This window comes from Mytilus californianus, unplaced genomic scaffold (assembly GCF_021869535.1).
Source record: "Mytilus californianus isolate M0D057914Y unplaced genomic scaffold, xbMytCali1.0.p SCAF_19, whole genome shotgun sequence".
Lineage (NCBI taxonomy): Eukaryota > Metazoa > Mollusca > Bivalvia > Mytilida > Mytilidae > Mytilus > Mytilus californianus.
In genome coordinates this window covers 3,407,641-3,429,403 of record NW_026262667.1, presented here as the reverse complement: position 1 = coordinate 3,429,403, position 21,763 = coordinate 3,407,641, and the positions used below count along the sequence as shown (strand labels likewise).

The 21,763-nt window shown below is 32.5% G+C and overlaps 1 protein-coding gene across 2 annotated transcripts in view; it reads left to right on the top strand.

Moving 5' to 3' along the window:
• LOC127727068 (uncharacterized) overlaps positions 1 to 21,763 on the top strand; it is a 62,112-nt gene that overhangs the window by 33,305 nt on the left and 7,044 nt on the right. For both annotated transcript variants that reach the window (XM_052234483.1, XM_052234482.1), the window contains 17 exons: positions 469 to 636; positions 2,728 to 2,952; positions 4,639 to 6,188; positions 6,693 to 6,782; positions 8,889 to 9,120; positions 9,922 to 10,875; positions 11,561 to 11,679; positions 11,890 to 11,959; positions 12,339 to 12,441; positions 12,809 to 12,921; positions 13,396 to 13,513; positions 13,980 to 14,119; positions 15,667 to 15,938; positions 17,442 to 17,586; positions 19,744 to 19,934; positions 20,762 to 20,905; positions 21,289 to 21,529. In XM_052234483.1, coding sequence (XP_052090443.1) covers positions 469 to 636; positions 2,728 to 2,952; positions 4,639 to 6,188; positions 6,693 to 6,782; positions 8,889 to 9,120; positions 9,922 to 10,875; positions 11,561 to 11,679; positions 11,890 to 11,959; positions 12,339 to 12,441; positions 12,809 to 12,921; positions 13,396 to 13,513; positions 13,980 to 14,119; positions 15,667 to 15,938; positions 17,442 to 17,586; positions 19,744 to 19,934; positions 20,762 to 20,905; positions 21,289 to 21,529 — 4,875 coding nt within the window. The remainder of the gene's footprint in view (positions 1 to 468; positions 637 to 2,727; positions 2,953 to 4,638; positions 6,189 to 6,692; positions 6,783 to 8,888; positions 9,121 to 9,921; positions 10,876 to 11,560; positions 11,680 to 11,889; positions 11,960 to 12,338; positions 12,442 to 12,808; positions 12,922 to 13,395; positions 13,514 to 13,979; positions 14,120 to 15,666; positions 15,939 to 17,441; positions 17,587 to 19,743; positions 19,935 to 20,761; positions 20,906 to 21,288; positions 21,530 to 21,763) is intronic.

Sequence of the window (21,763 nt, the reverse complement as noted above, 5' to 3'; positions counted from 1 at the left end):
CTTTTTTATATAAAAACCAGTTCTTTTTTTTTACTAGGTATTTAGTTGGGTAGGTAGGGTACAATGTAACTGGAACCACACATATATTTTTATTTGGCCCAAGAGGATAAAAATAATTCTGTAACTATAAATTAATATAGAAAACATAAACTGAAACAACTGTTATAGTTTATTTGTATTCTCAGTTATCAATTAAACAATATAAACATAACAAAAAGGAAATAGAGCATTGCCGCAACGTGACAAATGACATTGAAAAAAATACAGTTTATTTTTTTTTACACCAAATGTGATGCTATCCAAAATTTCTGGGGAGAACACTGAAGGTGTACTGTCTATCTGACAGGGTTTATCTGACCTTATTTTCATGGGTCATTGACAGTGTTAAGTTTCACTTTGTACTATTGTATTTTTTCCAGAGAGCAATAAGAAAAAGATAAAAATTACTTGATGAATATGTTATTTCAGGAAAAGCCTACGTCTGAAGTAGATATGGAGAAGAAACTGAGATTTGAGATATCATCAATGGTTCAGTTGATACTTGTGATACTTAATGCGTCCCATGTATCACTACCAGCTACACGGTGGTACATTCAACAGCTAGTTAAAGTACAGGAAAAGGCTGCACAGTTTAAGGTTTGTTCTTTGAATTTATCTTTAAATCCTCAGTGCTTGATTCTACATGTATCAGAATAGGGAATAGCTAAACATACTAATTTTAATGCCCCACCTACGATAGCAGAGGGGCATTATTTATTTTGGTCTGTGTGTCCCTTCCTTCGTTCGTCAGTTAGTCCGTTTGTTCGTCCGTTTGTCGTCTATTTGTCCCGCTTCAGGTTAAAGCTTTTGGTCAAGGTAGTTTTTGATGAAGTTGAAGTCCAATCAACTTGAAACTTAGTACACCTGTTCCCTATGATATAATCTTTCTAATTTTAATGCCAAATTAGAGTTTTGACCCCAGTTTCATGGTCCACTGAACATAGAAAATGATAGTGCGAGTGGGGCGTCCATGTACTATGGACACATTCTTGTTGAGGTATGGTTCAAGAATGTCATTGACCAAAATTGCTGGCCACCCTCCTGGAAAATCTCTCCTGCCAATTCCCAAAACATTGAAACAACTAACAATCTAAGTCTTCACTGTCTATACCCCTTACTTGGGTTGACATTTATTTACTAGCAATCTCTGGGTTGTTGATTCATTGCAGTGTATTTAAAGAATAAATACAAAATTAATTTCAGAAAGTGTTAATTTTACAGACTCAAAATAACATTTCTAGTGACTCATTGTTGGAATTTGAAAACAGATATTATTTTAATGTAAAATATAGGATTGACTTTGTGAAGTATTAAAATATATGCATCCAAATTAAAATTGCTGCTTAGAACTAATTGCATTAAGTATGTATACTACACCCTCTAAGATTTTTACTTTGCATATTCTAAAGGCTTGGTCTTTTCATAATACCGGTACTATAATTCACAAATATTTGTGCACATTTATATTTGCGATTGTTTGACACAAATGGAAGATTAATTATTAGGATTTCAGGAAATGTTGCATACAAATAATGTATCAAAATTTAGAATAAGCGTTTTAGTTTTGCAGAACAATTTTCGCAATAATAAACATATTGCAATGATTTCTGAATTCACAGTACCAAGTTGCTAAAATGTTTTACAAAGTTGTAGTTTGAATTCATCTCTTCAAACTGATCAATTGGTGAAATATTGTAGCTCATTGCTAATGAAAGGTTAGTTATATAGTATGACAGTTTAATGAAAATATTCTTACCATACTATTCTTGTGATTGGCTTACTGTTTACCTTAGAATGTGGACTGACTGATATCAGGAACACTAGTTCAAATATTATGTATATCGAAACTTCTATCATTTGACATTTAATGCGAACCAAATGAAATTCCACAGATTCATCTCCTATATATTGGTCAATCTATTTCAACTTTTGTCAGTTCTATTGTCCCATTGAATTAATACAATCGCTTATGTTCTCTGTGTAGTTTATTCACTGGGACCTTTAAATATCTTCTAAGAGAAATCCATCACTCATTGATTTATTTACCTGAGTAAAAAAATTATCTTCTAAAAGATGAATAGCTAAATTTAAACTGCAACTTGGTAAAATATTTTAGCTTCAGGATGTTTGCTGATCTTGCTTTTGACTTTTTATCAGATATTCAGAATCCTCCTCGTTTTATCCATGTAGTACCATTAAAAATTTTGCCCGCTAACTCCTACTTTTATTTTCATAAGTGAAATAGAGAATGAGAATCATTTCCTTCCAAAATTTCAATGGCTTATATCTCTTGCTCCGACTGTGCAAGACCCTCATGGGTAGTCAAGGTCGTTAAATACCCCTTAGTAGTTGCTTATATCTCAAAAACAAGAACACAGACTTTTCATCTTTTTGTACTTTTTTAGTTCGTTATTTATATACTATAGATTAATAAGAGTCTTTTAAAAAGCTTGATATTTTGAAACAGAGCAACATCCATAACTGATTTTGTACCTCAATTATTAAAATCATACTTCTGCTCTTTGGTTGGGTTGTTGTCTCTGTGACACCTTCCCCATTTCCATTCTCAATTTTATTCCAAACCAAATACATTTTCATCATATGATAGTGTCTGAAATTGGGTATATTGTAAGTTTTTAACAGTGTTTACATCTTATCATTGGGAGAAATTATGTATTATTATTACAGGCTACAACAGAAGGTCCCTGTTCAGAATTACCGGAGATTCTTGAGCAATACAACTCCATCCCATCATCAATGTCTGAGTCTGAGCCAGGTGTTGTACAGATTCTGACAAGCTTTAGAGATTTTACAACAACACTGTGGTTACTCCATGCTAGAGATACACTGTCAAAGAAACTCAGACAGAAAGAAACTTATCTTAATAATGTCAACTATCAGGACTATGTTAGGGTGAGTTGTCATGTAAACAGAAAGAATATGTCTCATAAATTAGCTGGGTTACTCACAAAATATCATGACATGTTCTGAAATTTCAATCTGTCATATGTACATTGTCCTTGACCTCATTTTCATGGTTCAGCAACTGCTTAAAAAAACTGTATTATATTTTATCACATGAATTGCTCATTTATCATGAGTACAGGGATATCTATATTTGGTATATGGGATCCTTGCAAGGTCTACATGTCGTTCAGACAAGGTTCACCGGACCTTGACATCATTTCATGGATCACTAGGGAAAAGTCTTAAGTCGAAGTATCAGATACTTTAAGCAATAGGTCAACTATATTTGGTGAATGGAGTGATTTCAAGTCTGTCTGGCAGGGTTCATCTGACCTTGATCATTTCATGATTCTTTGGTCAATGATTTGTTTTAGTGGTTACGTCCTTTCCCCGATACTTTAAGCAATAAGGCAACTATATTTGGTGTATGGAATGATTGCAAGGTGTACATTAAACTGGTCCGCTTTTCTATCTATAGCTTCACACCGAAGGAACGGGTTGGAGCCATTGTCACATTGGCATTAATTGGACGAAGCTTACAAATTCAACAATTCGCTTATAAAATAGACCAGTTATAGTGATAGGAAATTGACCTCAATTATTAATACTGCGATGCCGCAAAATAAACAAGTATCTGTTAATTAACCCCATGGTGGTAGCGCAGATAAAAGACCGACGAGCGTGTTATCATGTTCTTGACAAAATGAGCCGGTATCTTTCATTTCCTTAAGAACTCAGTAGGGTTATAAATGTGCTAATTTTTCGTTTGATTTCCTATCAGTATACTACATAATAAACATAGCACATGATGCACTAGTCTCGTCGAATTATTAAATCCCGTGGTCAGAATTCTGACCACGGGATTAAGGCCGTACCTGTTGTCAGTGTAGCGATAAGTGAACACAACAGGGTTCCAGTTTAGGTGTACATCTCTGTCTGGAAGGGTTCATCTGACCTTGAACTTGTTTTCATTGTTCATTGGTCAATGTTAAGTTTTCATGGTAAGGTCTATTTCTCAGATACTATATTCATTAATAATGAATATAGTTTCTGAGAAACAGACCTTACCATGAATCATTAGTTCAACTATATTTGGTGTATGAAATATTTGTATGGTGTACATGTCTGTCTGGCAGGTTGGTTAGACCTTGACATTTGTCATCATTTTCATGTTAAAAAGTCAGTGTTATGTTTTCATGGTTAAGGCTGTTTCTCAGATATATATGTGGTGATTGAAATGATTTAAGGTATACATGTTTCTGGGGTGATTCATTAATCTGTGGCCTAATTTTCATTGACCATTGGTTATGCTAAGTTTATGTACTACTTGTAGTAAAACCTTTATCTTAGAGACTTTTAACATGAATTGAATCATAATCAGCAAAGCAGGTGAGACATTGTAGCGTGTGCACTCTTGTTATATTAATGATTCCAGTTATATTGTTTGAAAGAGAAAAAAAAGTAAAAATTGACAGTTTTAATATAGCATAAAATAGTTCCTTTTGATATTTAGAAATATTACAGTTAACTTTTGACACTTATTATATTAATTTTTAATTAAATCAATTTTATGCATGAATTGATTTAAGAATATGATAGATAATTTGAATCCAGACATTACTTTAATTTAAGGCAAGCTGGGATGCTAAGCAAGGAGACAAGTGGATGAAGGAATGCTTCAATACTCTCCAATGGGCAGTTCACATGCTGGCATTTAGTAGATTCCTTCCTGAGGAGGAATGTGTCTACAAAATAGCCTTGTCCTTAATTCAGGAATTGAAGCCTGAAGAGGACACGGCTGATATTTTAGCTGAACATTTTCATGATGAAGAAAATCTTGACTCTGAAGTACAAGATAAATTGAATAAGATTATACAGGACTGGCAAGGTGTAACGATTGAACCAGAAGATGATGGTAAATCAGCCAGACCAGAACAGGACTTGGTGGAAATGAATGACACAGACCCAGATAACGAGGGGAGAAAATCTGTTACATTCTTTCAAGCATCTCCTCGGGGGAAGACTTTGTCAGTTTATTTTTTCAAGCAATGTGAAGTTGTAATGAAAATTTTGAAGAAAAGAAGAAAAGCTTATGGTAGCTATGAGGAATTCGTATTTGACTCCAATACTAATGTGGCTTACAGTATTACTTCTAGTCTAACACAAAATAATGGGCTTTGTCCAGGATCACGACCTTTTGAATCTAAACTATCATACTTAGAATTTTTAGACAGCTTTGTTGCAGTGTCATTTACAAAGATTGTTGATGAAGAAAGAGAGCGTAAAGTAATTATACCACCGTTAATTCTTCCATTTGCTGAAAACATTTGGAATATGGAACTAGAAAACTTGATCAAAAGGTCTGAACTCCCAGACCAAGAAAGGAAACAGGCCCTTATTGTCATGTCCTCCCCTAAAGGTCCAATGGGACAAAGTCCAAATAGGGTTGAAAAGGAACCAGTTCAAAAAGGCATGTTTAGAAGTGTAAGTGTGTCAAATGAAGCTGAAAAACATAGCCATGGTGGTATGAGCAGATTTATGAGTGAAGGAGGTGGACTGAATTATATTCCAGAGAATGAGTTGGGAAAGGAATATAACAACCACTCACCAAACAGAATGAAAGGCAAAATGACGGGTATGGTCTCAAAGTTTGCAGAATCGGAAGAAGTATTATATCGTGATCCCTCTTATGATCAAGAAAAACAGTGGTCACTTGATGTTGACCTGGGAAAACGATATCATCATTTACAGAATGTCTTACACTGGTTTTCCGTCTGGGGAAAGAAACAACATTCTTTAGGTTTGGAATGGAAAGGAGAAAAAGACTTGTCATTCAGGCCAAAAATGAAAATTGATGCACCAGTTGAACTTGTTGTATTGACAATATGGTTACTTGATAATAAATATTCCCCTTATGGTAAACCACCTAGTCACCGTACCTTACCACAGACGCAAAAGGAAGAAAATATTATTCAAGAGCAGATGCGTGTTTCTGTTAGTATGAAAGAAAGTGCTAAGATGCTACAAAGTAGTGGTGAATCAAAACGAAGATATCCAAAACCAAAACAAAACAAAAATGTTTCGTTGAGTTTACAAAGCACAAATACGGAAAAAGATTGGGAAAATGAATATGACATTGAAGCTGAAGAAGTCCATACAGAATATGAAAAAGTCTTGGATGTGTAAATATCTTCTTTTTCTACTTTTTGTTTTGTTTTATATGATCAACATTTTAAAATTTACTTAACAAAATATGATAGACTACATTTAATACTGTAAAAAAATTATTTGTGGGTAGAAAATTAAACTGAAACTGGAAATAGTGATTTGTAAAAGATGTACAATTTTTATGCATGATCTTGCCTTCCAGACCTCTTGAACACCATGTGCTATCTTTAGATGTCTTGATTTTTTGTGTCTCTGGGTTGTTGTCTCACTGACATATATACCTACATCTCGTTTTATTCATTTTTTAGGAATATGAATTTTTCTTAGAATTATTTTCAGATTTCATTAAATCACATAGAAGCAAGTCAATAACTTTCAAATGTCTTCAAAGATTCAAACATTTCTTTTCCTCTGAACGTTTTAAGATATTTATGGAGGAAAATTAAATTTTTTGAAATAGCAGTAGTAAACTTTTTTGGATCAATAAACTAAGAGACTATTTGACAATAATGTTACAGAAAAGAAGACAGCAGTTCAATAGAAGTAAGTTCATTGGAGCCAGAAGAGTATGATGATTCTCTGCGGAACACTTTATCATATATTAAAAAGTAAGTAGCAATATAGTGTATAGTAAATTAAATGGTTTTATTTTTTCAGAAAGAACTTAAATAATGATAGAAAGAATGCCTACACCTGGCAAAAAAATGGGAAAAAAAGATGAAAAGACAAACAACAAAACACTACACTTAAAACTAAACACTGAGAAACATAAACCCCACCAGAAACCTGGGGTGATCTCAGGTACTCTGGAAGTATAAGCAGGTCCTGCTCCACATAAATCACCTGTTCTGAAATTAACTTGTTGTTTATGATATTTATTAACATCAGATTTTAATTTTTTCAAAAATATGAGGCTGTGCTGAGAAATTTGAGAATTTATTTTCATGTGAATTGATAAATATCATAATCAATAGGGAATATTTATAGAATCTGTTTATCAAATGATTTAATGAATTTTTTTAATAAGAAATACCTTAATATATTTTGCAGGAAATCATGTAAAAAATTAATCAAGGTGTGGTTTATCAATTTTTTTTGAAACTGTCAGAACTGATGTAAAATGCACACGTTATAAGATTGATAGATTGTTGCTTGCTTATTGTCTAGTGGCAAACATTTCAAGCATATTCAGGAGAAAGAATAAAAGAAATTCATCTTACCTGTCATACTTTCAAGTCTTACCTTCAATACAATCTCTAATATTACCGTAATTCTCTATAAGGTACTGATAACTAATTTCTATAACTAGTAAGGTACTAAGGTTTGTAAATCAATTGGTAGATTTTTGTCTTGCCTCAATGAAGGCAAGACTAAGACATGCTTTTTGTGGTGACGGTTTCAACAGCCTACCCTATCCTATAATATTTGACAAAAGACCTATAGCTATATTAAGCTATTTCATGGAGAAAATAAATTGATTTATCAAATGTCTTATGCATCTTTAAAAAAACTAAACATTTCAGAAATAGTGACCTATTCCAGCAGCTCATCCCTACCACTAATTACATAGTGAGTGTTAAAAAGTTTATGATTAGGTCATTTTAAGATGAACCACTAATGGAAAGTCAATGATTTTTGTAATGCAGTTGTATTGGCATTGGCAAATCTCATTTCCAAAGAGATTATTTGGACCAGCCTCTCAGTCATATTTCATTGACTTTGAAACTTTTGCTTAGTTTACATGCTAAAGTTTGTAATTAGGTCAGTTTAAGGGGAGCCACTTATGATAAGTGATATTTAGTATGCTGTTGTATTAGCATTGGCAATTTGCATATCTCATTTTCTTGAAGATTAGTTGGCCCTGCATCTTCAGTCATGGTTCATTGACCTTGAATGTTTTGCATATTTTACATGTTAACATATATGGCAATCAAAGTTTGTAATTTACTATCAAAATTTGCAATTTACTACCAAAATTACATACCGGTACATAAAGACATATATCTTGTGTTCCAAGTTTATTTACATGCTAGTTAGAAAATTGACTTTGATTTAACATTAATTTCCCAAATATTTAGGAAAAAGAGGTAAGTTTTGTGTATAGATCCAGTGTGTCAGTTATTTGATTGCTCCCATTTCCTCCCAAAAATTTAAATCAATATCATCGGATATTGTTTTATTCTGTGTGACAACTCCATGAATTATTTATATTTTTCTAAACAGTTTTGGTGTCTGTTGTCATACAAATTTGAATGAATGTTCCCTGTTTGTTTTAACAAATATTTCTTTACATAAAATTTTTTTACAGACTAACATTCTATCTCTAATTTAAATTTTTTCCTTGAGAATTGTGAATTTTATCCAATGATTTTCCACTTCACCAAAACAAAAGATATACTTAGCTTTATTTTCAAATAGTTATTTAGATTATCTGAGGCAATATTTGTATAGCCTTATTTGATTACTATGTAACTTAGTGACTTTTTAGTGGCAATGAAGTGTTAATGTTTGAAAATGTCTCCTTTTTTCTACATTTGAAAAAGATGTGTTATTTCGAATTTTTTAAATGCCTATTTATTAGTCTGTTTTGTTAAATTGGAAATAAAAGTTAAGACCTAACAAAAATTGAGAGTGAAAATAAGACTACATTTTGGTAATTCCTGTTGTCATTTGTATGTGTTATTTAATGATGATAAATTTCTTTTTCATTAAAGATCTGGAAGTCTTAATCAGCGAAAGAAAAGTCCAAGAAGAGAAAGGTCATCTGAGAGCAGACGACATTTAGCAGATGACAGAAGAAGAAGATCACCTGATCAGTCAATTGATCATGAGAGACAGCGCTCTAGGGAGAGGTACAGTAGAGGGAATTCTGACAACTTTATTGGCAATGACCTTGCTCACCAGCTACAAGATATTGTCAGAGGAGAGCTAAGGAAAATTATGGAGGTAGGGAGCTTCACTAGAATTAACTAGCAGTGCAAATTGGTTACTTAGTTCACTTTTATCAAAATTTTAGATTGAAATATCTGTAGGCAGCTGGTGTGAGTACTGAAAAGTAATAAATAGACTTAGTTATGGAGAAATATTAAAAATCCGTATCAGAATTGAAGAGTTGCTTTATTAATTGGTTGGTCCATATTCACTACACGTATATGAATGTTACTCTGTTACTCTGTTTGTGAATTGGACGTTGATTTTTATACCCCACATCAAAGGAGGGAGTTTTCTTCTATCAGTCTGTCCTTAACACATTTTTTGTTGCTTTTTTTCTCAGCAACTACAAGTCATAGCTCTTGATATGTGGCACAAAGCTTCATCTGGTGATGACATTTATACCATGACACATTATCAGTTTCTTCAATAATCTACTTCCCCTTGTGAAAACTTCTAGTTAAAATACATGAATATGAAATTTAAGCCTCATTTTCTTAGCAGCTACAAATTTCTTGATATACATATACAAAATTTCTATGTGGGGAAATAGTGAATTGTAAATAAAGGATTATATTTGTGACATAGATGAATTCAGGTAGACAAAAAGGACATTATTAAGTCTAATTTTGTTATGATATTTATAATGTAAAATTTCCAATTATGTTTATTTTGATTGAGATAATACCAAGCCTAAAAACAAAGACTGTTGGAAATCACAATTAATTGTCAAAAATTCATAAACAAAAAGATGAAAAGATACTACATACCTTTGAAAATGTTGAAATTGTATTCATTATGATTTTCTCTTAACAGGCTCAACATAGAAGCATGCTGGCAATGATGGGTGCCCTTGATGGCCATGAGGTACCAGCTGATCATTACCATAATAAACCATCAGATTACAGAAGACATCAAAGCCCAAGGCGAGACTTATCACCAAGAAGGCGCCAAGACTCATTGGAGTCAAGTTTACCAAGAAGGAGAAGTCCTTCCAATGAAGAAAGAAGGAGGTATGAGTCAGGATCATTACATAGAAGGCCTGTTGAAGAACACATGACACAGAGTATGGTAATGGGTGAATTGTCTGGTTCTAGGAGAAAAAAATCACCTGGCAGAGCAAATATAGGCGGTACTCTGAAAGAATTACAGAATTTGCAGGAAAACACCAACAGAAGGAGGAGTAAATCTCCACATGGACAAGGGTATAGGTCAGAGGTCAATAAGGAGAACTATCAAAGTTCAGGAGCCCAGCAAGGAAGTGTTAATTTTATTCCTAAATTTCTACGTATGCAAGCAGAACGAGATGAAGGAGAATTTAAATTACCACATATTCCTATTCCAGCTTGGGAAGAAAGAGGACCACAGCAGCCACCACCAGGAATGGGTAGAGATTTTGGTATGCCACTCCTACAGCTAAATGCTGGATATGCTCCCTCACAATTGTTCCCTGGATCTTATAGAGTACCACAGGCACAATACCCACCCCCTCCTCCACCCCTGGGCATGCTATCACAGCCACCAAATGATACTCCTTTAGCACCGATGTATCAAAACATGTTTCAAAGAATAGAGAAGAGAGAAAATGACGGACCAGCAAAGATGGATATGCCACTGCTCAGTTTGCCAAAACATAAGGATTTATTAGGTCCGTCTGATGCTGCATTTGGTCGTCTACTGGATCCTCATCTCATTATAAGCCATGAACAAGAAATCAAGCAGAAAGAGTTGTTGAAACATAAACACAATTTAGATTTCCTGAGGTCTCATGTAAGTAAGAAAATTCATGTGCTAAAGTATTATTTTTAATCTTCAAATAAGATTTTTAGACTGTTAACTTCTCAAATCTTATACAGACCAGCAAGTCAAGGTGGAAAGGACCTAATATAACCTTTCAACTTATCAAAGGGTTTGATTCACAGTTATGTAAATGTATGTTCCTCTGTCTACTAAAGGATTTCAAAATTAAAGTTTAACTATATCAGAGCTTTTGAATAAACTGAGTTCTAGTAATCAGAGTAAAAAATCATTGGAAAATCATGAATTTTAATTTTGATGGGACTGACAAATACTGAAACTTAACCCAATTTTAAATTAGAAACACCACTAAAACTTTGTGACTGACCAAAGAAATTATGGATTAAAACTGATGTTACTTTATTTGTATGTTTTAACGGTAAAAGTGAATGATCACTTAAATTTTTGAAAATGGCAAATGAATCACTTTAAACTCATTTCATGGGTAATCTTAACTTTGTTTTACATAGATATAAGAAGATGTGGTATGAGTGCCAATGAGACAACTCTCCATCCAAGTCAAAATTTATAAAAGTAAACCATTATAGGTCACAGTACATGTCTTCTATGTGTAACATTTGTGTTTAGTAGATTAGTTAAGTAAATTGTTGGTATTTAGCTTTCAATTTGATTCTTATTCTCAATATATATATTCCAGGTTGAAAATCTTGAAGACTTAGAAAAGCAAGAAGAGGAGAAAGGAAAACAACTTTTGTCCGTTAATCTTAAACGTCAAGAGATGAAAGATAGGCATGAGGACGAAAGAATTGATAGAGGGTAAATAATAGAAAAATTATAGCAGTATTTAATTATATGTTCATAAATTTATAATTTTTAAAATTATAATAATTTTTTATCTGATATATATATATAAAGTGTTAACAGATGTGTGTACTTTCCATTCAATGTTTTTTTAAGTTTTATAAGTTTTGTTTCTGAATTTTAAGAAGTGATTATTAATGCGATGAATTTCTTGTTTTTGCATAGACGAAGTAGAAGAAGGAAACCAAGACCACAAAAACCTGCAGCAGGATTGACTCTGCAATCTTCACAGGAGGTATATATTCATATCAATTGATGCCATTTATATATAACTAGTCAACCATTCAATAAGTTTTGTTAAAAAAAAATAAATAACATAGTACATCCAATCATTGATTTTCATGCCTTATAAATTACTCAAAGTTTTAAAGTTTTTTAAGTTGGTCATTAACAGGATGGTTTACAATGACTTTGGTTTGCTTATAATGACTGGTTTTTAAGACAAATCCTACTGTAGATAAACCAATCAAATCAATAAAAAAAACAACGAAATGGAAAAACTACTTGAACTAATAGAAAAATATTTTGATACCATTTCAATTAATAATTTTAGAGCACAATTACACTCAAAGTACAAGTCCACTGATTTTGTAATAAGAGATTATCCCTTTTAGAGTCACATGGATGAGAAAGAAACACCAATAGAGGGCAGCACTGAAGAAGCAGAAGGTGAAACCAGTGAAGATCAGATACATGATGGTTATGCTATCAGACCAGGTACACAAACGTTGACTTTTCCTATTTTATCTTCTCTGTATTCAGCAACCATTTTGAACCAAATATACCAGGAATAATATGATTGATGTCATTTAAGGAAATTCCTGAGTAGGTCTAGTCGGGGAAACAACATGGACACCAAAGTGAATTTTTGAACAATTTTCAAATTTTCTCCGACTTGAATCTAATTTTTTTAATTATGAGATTATGATAACGAGACATTTCTGGAAAGATTTTTCTTTTTTTTGGTTTGGTGTATATAATGGCAACTATAATGCCATAGATTCTTTTTGATTCCTTTGGGAAAGGTCATTTCCATCTCTGAAAAATTACTCCCAGTAAATCTTTGATTTTGTTGATTTTGTAGGCTCCTATGAGAATTACCTCCACATGGACAAACAGATGGGATTTGAAGAAGACACAAATGCTAGAATACAGTACAGGACTGCCATGATCATGAAAAAACAAAGAAGAAAGAAGGTTCGTAATGAAATAAAGATAGTAATTCCACACTTTGTGAAGCTCTAATTGTAGATGATGTTTGTTTAAAAAAATTCATAAGCTGCTGGTGAGATTAGTTGGGCATGGTGATTAAGAGAACTGGATGGAGCTATTTTCATTCAGTATATATGTTGTACAAACTTATTTTCATATTAACATTCTATACCTTTTCTATATGTTAAATATTTTGAACTCATTTATAATGAAGTCATCAAAGAAAATTACTTTTTACAAGGATAGACTGTCCATTTTTATCGGGCACACTCAGGACTTTGATCTGTTATGCCTAAAATGACTTATAACTTGCAGAAATATAGCTATTTAGTATTTTTAAGACACCATTACAGTAGAGTAGATACTTTCAGTGTCAGATCTTAGTTTACTACATAATCTGAAACAATTTTGTAAAGTACAAGTCATAGCAGAATAGTATATTAAGGTTTATATTGACAGGTTGACTTTTCTACCATGACCCATAATGTTGAGGATGCTGAGATGGAGACAGACCCTGCAATGGAAAGAGAGTATGTCAGAACAGCCGAAGCTTCTACTTGTATTACTAAAGACACAGGTAAGTAGTTTTCAGTCAGGTTAGGCTAATATCTATTGTTCATTTCAGTGATTATTATATTTGCTTAGAATAACCATACTTTGATATTTCCAGATAAAATTGTCAAGCTCAAATCCTTTAAAATTATTATATAGTACCATCCATGTAAAACTGATGTTTAGAGGGGTTATATTCCTGTAAAAAAATGGAATAAAGATATAAAAATTTACAAAGAAAAAAATCCTTTGACTTGATTTTATTGAGAAAAGATTTAATCCAAAAGAGTCACCTGTCGCATTTTTGTAGCATCATAGACCATATCAGCAAAATTTTTTTTTCTTTGATTTATTTTAGTAGATTTTAAGTTTTTTTCTAATAAGAAAATCAAACTACATTTAGCTGATACAAATTTAAGACACTAATTATCCAAAGATGAACATTATTCTACTGGACTTGCTGTCACATTGATAAACTTGTATTATTACAGGTGTTGATCCAATACAGGAAGCTATAGTAGAATATAATCGAGCCAGACAAGGTAATGCTTTACCACCAGACATATACCTTGGTCTTAGGTTTGGTGATACTGAACAACAACCTACATCAGATGTTACTACTAAAGGAAGAGTAAGTCTAGCAGTTGATTCATTTACAACAATTGGAAAGAATGTTGTGTAAACTTTTCTGCAAAGTAGATTCAGAATTTAAGGTGTATTTGATATTGTAAATCTTTCATAATTTCAATAGTGTGAAATAAAAAAAATGATATTGCAGGAATGTTGTAATGGAAAATTAAAACAAAAATATAAAAATAAATTTATGATCATGTGATTATGTCACATAACTTTTTTAGTTCACCGGGCCCAAAGGGCCCCATGTGAGCTAATTCCATCACTTGGCGTCCTTCGTCTGTCAACGTCGTTGTCTGTCGTCTTCATCGTAAACTATTTCAAGAATCTTCTCCTCTGAAACTACTGGGCCAATTAACTTCAAACTTTAACTGAATGTTCCTTAGGGTATAAAGTTTATAAATTGTATCCGAAGTTTTGATCCATCAACAAACATGGCCGCCATGGCTAAAAATAGAACATAGGGGACAAAAGCAGTTTTGGCTTATATCTCAAAAACTACAGCAGTTAGAGTCAAAGTGAAAGGGAGTTAAAGTGATAAATGGGTCATGATCAATCTATGATGAAATTTTCAGGCAAGTTCAACAACCCATTGTTGGGTTACTGTTAGAAATAGTTTATTTTTATTAAATTTTACTGTTTTTGATTATTTTCTTTAATATTATAATAGGTAGAGAGAAAGTATAAATGGCAATAAATGTTCAGCTAAGAAAGATCTACAAATAAGTCAACATGATCAAAATAGTCAAGGCACCCCTTAAGGAGTTATTGCCCTTAAAACATTTTTTTTTTTAAATTTTTTGTGAAAGTCTTATTACTTTTTCAAAAATCTTCTCTGAAACTACTTGGCCAAATACTTAAAAACTTGAATTGAATGTTCCTTAGGGTATCTAGTTTATAGATTGTATTCGGGGATTTGATCCATTTAAAAACATGGCGGCAGTTTCTAAAAATAAAACATAGGCTTCAAATGAAGTTGTTGGCTTTCATCTCAAAAACTAAAGCAGTAAGAGCAACACTGACATAAATGAAAGTGTTAAACAGGTTTAGATCTACCTGTCAAGTAATTTTCAGACCAATAGGACAACTTATTGTTGGGTTACTGTCCAGAAATAGTTAATTTTTAGGAAATTTTACAGTTTTGGGTCATGTATTATCTTTAATATTATTATAGAAAGAGAGAAAGTGTAAACGACAAAATTGTTCAGCAAAGTAATATCTACGAATAAGTCAAATGCCTATAACTGAAATTACAGGTGAGTGATATCAGGCTCTCATGAGCCTCTTGTTTTAAGTACAATCAAACTTGCTATAAAGGTCACCTCTATAAGTGAAAACCTGCCTTGTCATGTCACCATCTTCTTGTCCCTCTATGGTAATAGCTATGTACTTTGAACCTCAATTATTGAGGTCAGTTTTCTCTGTTCCCGATGGTGACCTTTATATACTGGTTTGACTTTACTAGTATCAGTTGATTTGCAGAGACATTACTTAACTATTGAGCTGTAGATATTTCCTACTGAAAACAATACTTTATAACTTCAGGAGAAACCAAATGGACGTTCATATCTAAATGTAGTTGACCTTGATGCATCAGCTTTATTACATGATCTTCATGAGAAACCAGACAAAGAAGAGAAAGTACAGCGCGACCTTGCCCTTCAGCCAACATCTATGACTTTGACCTCAGCTAGAGAGGGATTGGAAGCCATGGAAACAACCTTGAGAGAAGCATTACAACCCAAGATTCAGCGTCCATTCACACAAGATGCTGTAACAGTCAGGATGTTTGAGAGCAAAGCTAAGGATCATGACAGGTAAAGTCAAATAAAATAAAGGGGAAAATAACTTGAGAGCAAAATTAAGGATTACGACAGGAAACACCCTTTAAAGTTAAGAACAAGACAATGGCAGGTTTTGCTATCAAATCTTTGAATTTAACCTGAGACTAAAAATAGTGAGACTTTTTACAGAATGATTGCCCATAGATATAGAAAATTTCATGAAAATTGCATTTAACAGGGCCATTAGTATCATCTCATGACACCTAGTTTTATATCAAGAGACCATAAAAGGTGATGTTTCAATTTGATTGAAAGAAATTAATTCAAGTAAAGTTGAAGACTCTGACACGAAATCAGCAGTTCAGTAGGAAATAAATGCATGGTTAAATCAATAAGAAGAAAACTGAAAAGAAAAAACTGTTTTAATTATAAGATCTATCTAAAAATATGTTTGGAAAAAAATCTATTAAACATGTTAATTGCCTAATGTAAAAGTCAACTAGTTTTTTTGGTTAATTTTTTTGGCAATTCAAATTGTACTTAAACAAGAATGTGTCCATAGTACATGGATGCCCCACTCACACCATCATTTTCTATGTTCAGTGGACTGTGAAATTGGGGGGTCAAAACTCTAATTTGGCATTAAAATTAGAAAGATCATATCACAGGGAATAAGTGTACTAAGTTTGAAGTTGATTGGACTTCAACTTCATCAAAAACTACCTTGACCAAAAACTTTAACCTGAAATGGGACAGACAGATGGATGAAGGAACGGATGCACAGACCAGAAAACATAATGCCCCTACTACTATCGTAGGTGGGGCATAAAAATCAATATCAACCATTTTGCTCTGCAATTGTTTAGCAATCACTATACTCCTTGTTTGATTATTAAATGTATATGTAAGCTTATTTTTTAAGATGTGAGCAAGGGAATACATTTATAAGCAGTAACTAACAGTACTTCTTTGTATCTTGATATTAATTGTAAATTTACAGATGATAAAATAATGTACTTTAAATGTTACAATTTATGTTGATATAATTTACTATCTATGAAACATGATATGTCTTGGTTAGTTAGAAAACATTAAAGACTTATTTGTTTAACTTACTTTTTCAAAATATTGTAATGAAATTTTGATACAAAAGGATTACGTATTGCACTAAATAACTTGCAAAATTGTGATAATGGAAAAAACTGGAAAAAAAATAATTTTATTGAGAAAGAGATGTTTTCTTATTAAGAGGTATGTTCCTATTCTTTAAATTAATCCAAAATGTTAGGAGTTTTTTCATTATATTTTTTGTAAGTATGATGAAATATTAAGTTATTATGGCTTTGAAAGTCAGTATATTGAGAAGTGTTTGATTTTATCTTAACAAAGTTACAGGGGGTATACATAGTAGTTGTTTAAAAATCTATTTTAAACCATCCAAATTGCTATTGTATTATAAGGTTTATGTAGAAAACTTTATAATTGACTAATTCATATTGAAAAGGTGGATATTGAGATAATGTTTGGTCTTTACAGAGTATCTGTTGCTGTAATGCCAAGAGAAAGCCTTCAGGGAACAAGAGCTAGTATAATCCAGAGACTGAGAGATATGAACTCACAAATTCAAGCAATAGATCACATGTCAGACAATATAGAAAGAGGTTTCCATGGAACCAGAATGGTATATATAAGGGGTCTTATGTTGGGTTTTATGGGACAATTCATAGACTTTTAAAATGATTCAGAACATAGGTCACATGTATATCTTGACGATTCAATGAAAGTTTGGGGATCTCAATGGTGGAGATCAAATCCATGTCATACATATGATATCTGTTAACATTCTAGTCATTTAATACCTTAATTTAGTCGGACATCATGGTTCATGATATTTTTGTCTCGTCTGTAACGAAAGTTGCAGTATATAATGGAAGACATAGGGATTACTATCCGGTGGTGGCAGTGATGTAACCTATTTGTATAAAGCTTTATATTTCAGAAGGAAGAAGACCTGGATACTTCATACCCTTTATGCAGATACCTTATGTTACGAAGTTTCAATCTATCATATGTCCATTGTCTTTGTCCTCATTTTCATGGTTCAGCATTTGCTTGAAAAAAAATTATATTTTTTTGTCAAGTGAATTTCTCACTTATTATGAGTAACAGGATAATCATATTTGGTATATGGGTTCCTTGCAATGTCTACATGTCTGTCAGATAGAGTTCACCTGACCTTGACCTCAATATATGGATCAGTGATCAAGGTTTAAGTTCTGTGATTAGGTCTCAGATACTATAAGCAGTAGGTCAACTAAATGTGGTATGTGGAATAATTGTAAAGGGCAGGTTTCATCTGACATAGACCTCATTTTCATGGCTCATTGGTCAATGTTAAGTTTTTGTGTTTTGGTCTGTTTTCAGATACTATAAGAAGTAGGTCAACTATATTTGGTGAATGGAATGATTGTAAGGTGTTCTTGTCTGTCTGGCAGGTATTATCTGACCTTGACCTCATTTTCATGGTTTATTAGTCCGTGTTAAGTTTTTGTGTTTTGGACTGTTTTTCAATTACATCTGACAGGGTTTATCTTACCTTGACCTCATTGTCATGGATCTTTAAAATGTTAAGTGTATGTGATACTTGAGTAAAAACTTTATCTTTAGGACTTTCAACATAAAATCAATGGTCAGTAAAACAGGCAAGACATTTTAGCATGTGCCTAGACAATAATAATGTTGTCTAAATTTTGAACTAACCATTTAAATTTTGAATGCAACTTTCAGTATTGTTAATGATTGAACATATTTTGTATGGGTACATAGACATTCCCTATATAAATATTTTTTTCAATAATAAGGATCAAATTATTGATTAAAATGTAGTTTTCAAAATCACGATACATAAGTAGAGTGAATTCAGTGTTTTGTTTGAAATTTATTAATGATGTTGAAGAACATTAAGAGCATTTTTATACATCCGTCAATTTTTGACGGGACGTATTATGGTATACTAATGTCCGGTGTCCGTCCGTCCGTCCGTCTGTCTGTCCGGCGTAAACATGTCGCACCGTAACTTGAGAATGACTTATCCAAATTTCATGAAACTTAACATAGTTGTTTCTTATGATGGTCAAACGATCTGTATACTTTTTGGTGAAAATAAAATTAAAACTTTTTGAGTTACGGGACTTAGTAACTAAAACAGGTGTGTGTTTTTTTTCACATGTCGCACCGTATCTCAAAAACAATTTATGATTATTGCTTAAAACTTTACACACTTCTTAGTTATATTAATCTTAAGATCTGTATACTTTTTGGTGATGATTCAAAATTTTATTTTAGAGATATTGAGTATTTTGTTAAAAAAGGGGGAGGGGTTTTTCACATGTCGCGCCGTATCTCAAAAACAGTATAGATTATTGCTTAAAACTTTACACACTTCTTAGTTATATTAACCTTAAGATCTGTATACTTTTTGGTGATGATTCAAAATTTTATTTTTGAGATATTGATTTTTTTTTTTAAAAGGGGGGTTTTCACATGTCGCGCCGTATCTCAAAAACGATTTATGATTATTGCTTAAAATTTTACACACTTCTTAGTTATATTAATGTAAAGATCTGTATACTTTTTGGTTTTGATTCAAAATTTTATTTTAAAGATATTGAGTTTTTTGTAAAAAAAAAAGGGGGTTTTCGCATGTCACGCCGTATGTCAGAAACTATTTATGCTTATTGCATAAAAATTCACACACAAGACAATGGGCGTATCATGCGCTCATGGCGCAGCTGTTTATTTTTTTATTGAACCTAAAATTCTTTTTCTAATATTACAGTTAATAAGTACATTAGAACATCTAGCAGACACAGAAGATACTACGCCTGGTATGATTGATGATAGGAAGTCAGAAACATTGACACCTAAAGTATCTCAGAAATCACCCAAGAGAAGTGCCAGGTCTAGTGCTAGGACTGAAGCCAAATCTACTGCCAGAAGGTCACTATCTCCAAAGGGCAAAAAGACTAGGTAAAACCATGGGACTTTACAATATATTCCCAAAATTGTTACGCTATCAGGGTGGTTACAAGGAAAGAGTTAGAATTGTAAATCATAACTAGACTTTTAAGCAATACCCAAGAATTTTAAATTAAAAGAGCAATGCCTTGTGTGGAATCTTGTATATATTATTTCACAATCTCTGTTAATTTATTTGCTGTAAATAAAATCCACAGCTGTCAATCAATTAAACTTGTACTGTACATATTAATAAGTGAAGATATAAGGCAAAACTCTATGAGAAAAAAAAAATATTGAAAAAGGCCTTCTACAATAAACAAGCTCCCACAGTGTAGGACAAACTCTAAAACTACCCTGAACTAAGAGGTAATGAAAAATTTAAACAGTGTGAATACTGTATCTTGCATCATTTATTCCCTTTCCTCCTACTTCAATGAGTTGAAAGGTTGTAAAGTCAATAATAAGGGAAGGAATTAGTAATTTAAAAGCTTATTTTAATCATGCTATAAGTTCATGGGAAATTTTTCTTTAAATTTTCAAATGTGATTTTTGGAAGTTTGTGTTAGTAAGTTTTTGAAATTAAAAATAAAAAAACTTTTCAATGCTTATTTTAATCTAGAATTAAACTTGTAGTATTTTGATGGATGACATTCCCTCTAGTTGTCTTTTGGTTAATTTTTTCATTGGGTTGCTGTCTCATTGACCTTTACCCCCATATCTCCTGTTATTCATGTTATTGTAAGTTAAGCTGTATTCACTGCTTCAATAATTCAGGATAGTAAGAGCCAACAGGCTGAATTAAGTTTTACTATATTAATATATGTCTTTCCCTACAGTTCTCAGGAGATAGCACGTATCTCAGGTCTGAGTGGTATCAGTGACATTATAGGGGAAATGGTCCAGAAAGGAGATATTGACTTAGAAGAAGCTGGATTTGAACCTGAAGAAGCCAAATTTCTAGTTCATCAAATGAAGCATAGGTATATGTCTAATAATTGTACATTGGTAATATATATTAATGATGGAAGTCCTTTCACTCTGAGTTTTTGAAAAGCTCTTGATGAAATTTGAAGCTGGATTGACCAGTTAAAAGAAAAATGGATAACACTTGAAGGGTCTCTGCTGTAAGTGTCTGAAGATTGTCCATCATTATTACTGAAAATTATAATTTTTCATATAAATACTGACACAAATTCTGTTAGAAGTAATTTGAAGGCAGAATAAGTCTTTCCAAATGCAATTACTTATTCATTAACCATTACAAGCAATGATGTTAATTTACTCGATGAAGGCAAACATATCTAATATTCCCTTCAAAACTAAAAATGTATAGTTGTATAGTTTTACTATTTGGTATTGACAGTGCTAGACGGGCAGAAAGTCCAGCACAGCAGGAGAGAATGAGGAAAAGTCTACAGAAACTGGAAGAATATGCTAAGGCAAAGGAAGAATATCCAGATGAGAGAAGTGCAGAAAAGAAAGAAGAAATAAGAAGATGGATGGCTGATAAGAGAGCACAAAAGATGGAGGAATATAGAAAGCACCTACAAGATCTGAGAGAACATGAAGTCAAGCCATTCAAACCTTCACAAGATACACACAAGGTTAACATTTATAACTATTAATGAATTGAAGATTTGGGTGTGTTAAAAACCAGGGACCTATGAAAAAAATCAACAAGTAACTACTAACTAGTTAGTATATATTTGGTTATTTTAGCATCAGGTTTTGTTCGGGGTTTTGGTGTCCGAAGGGGCAGTTAAATCTTTGCCTTGTTCATTGTTTGCATTTAAACAGACAGGGAAAGATTTATATGGTAAGTCATGGGTAGTCACAGA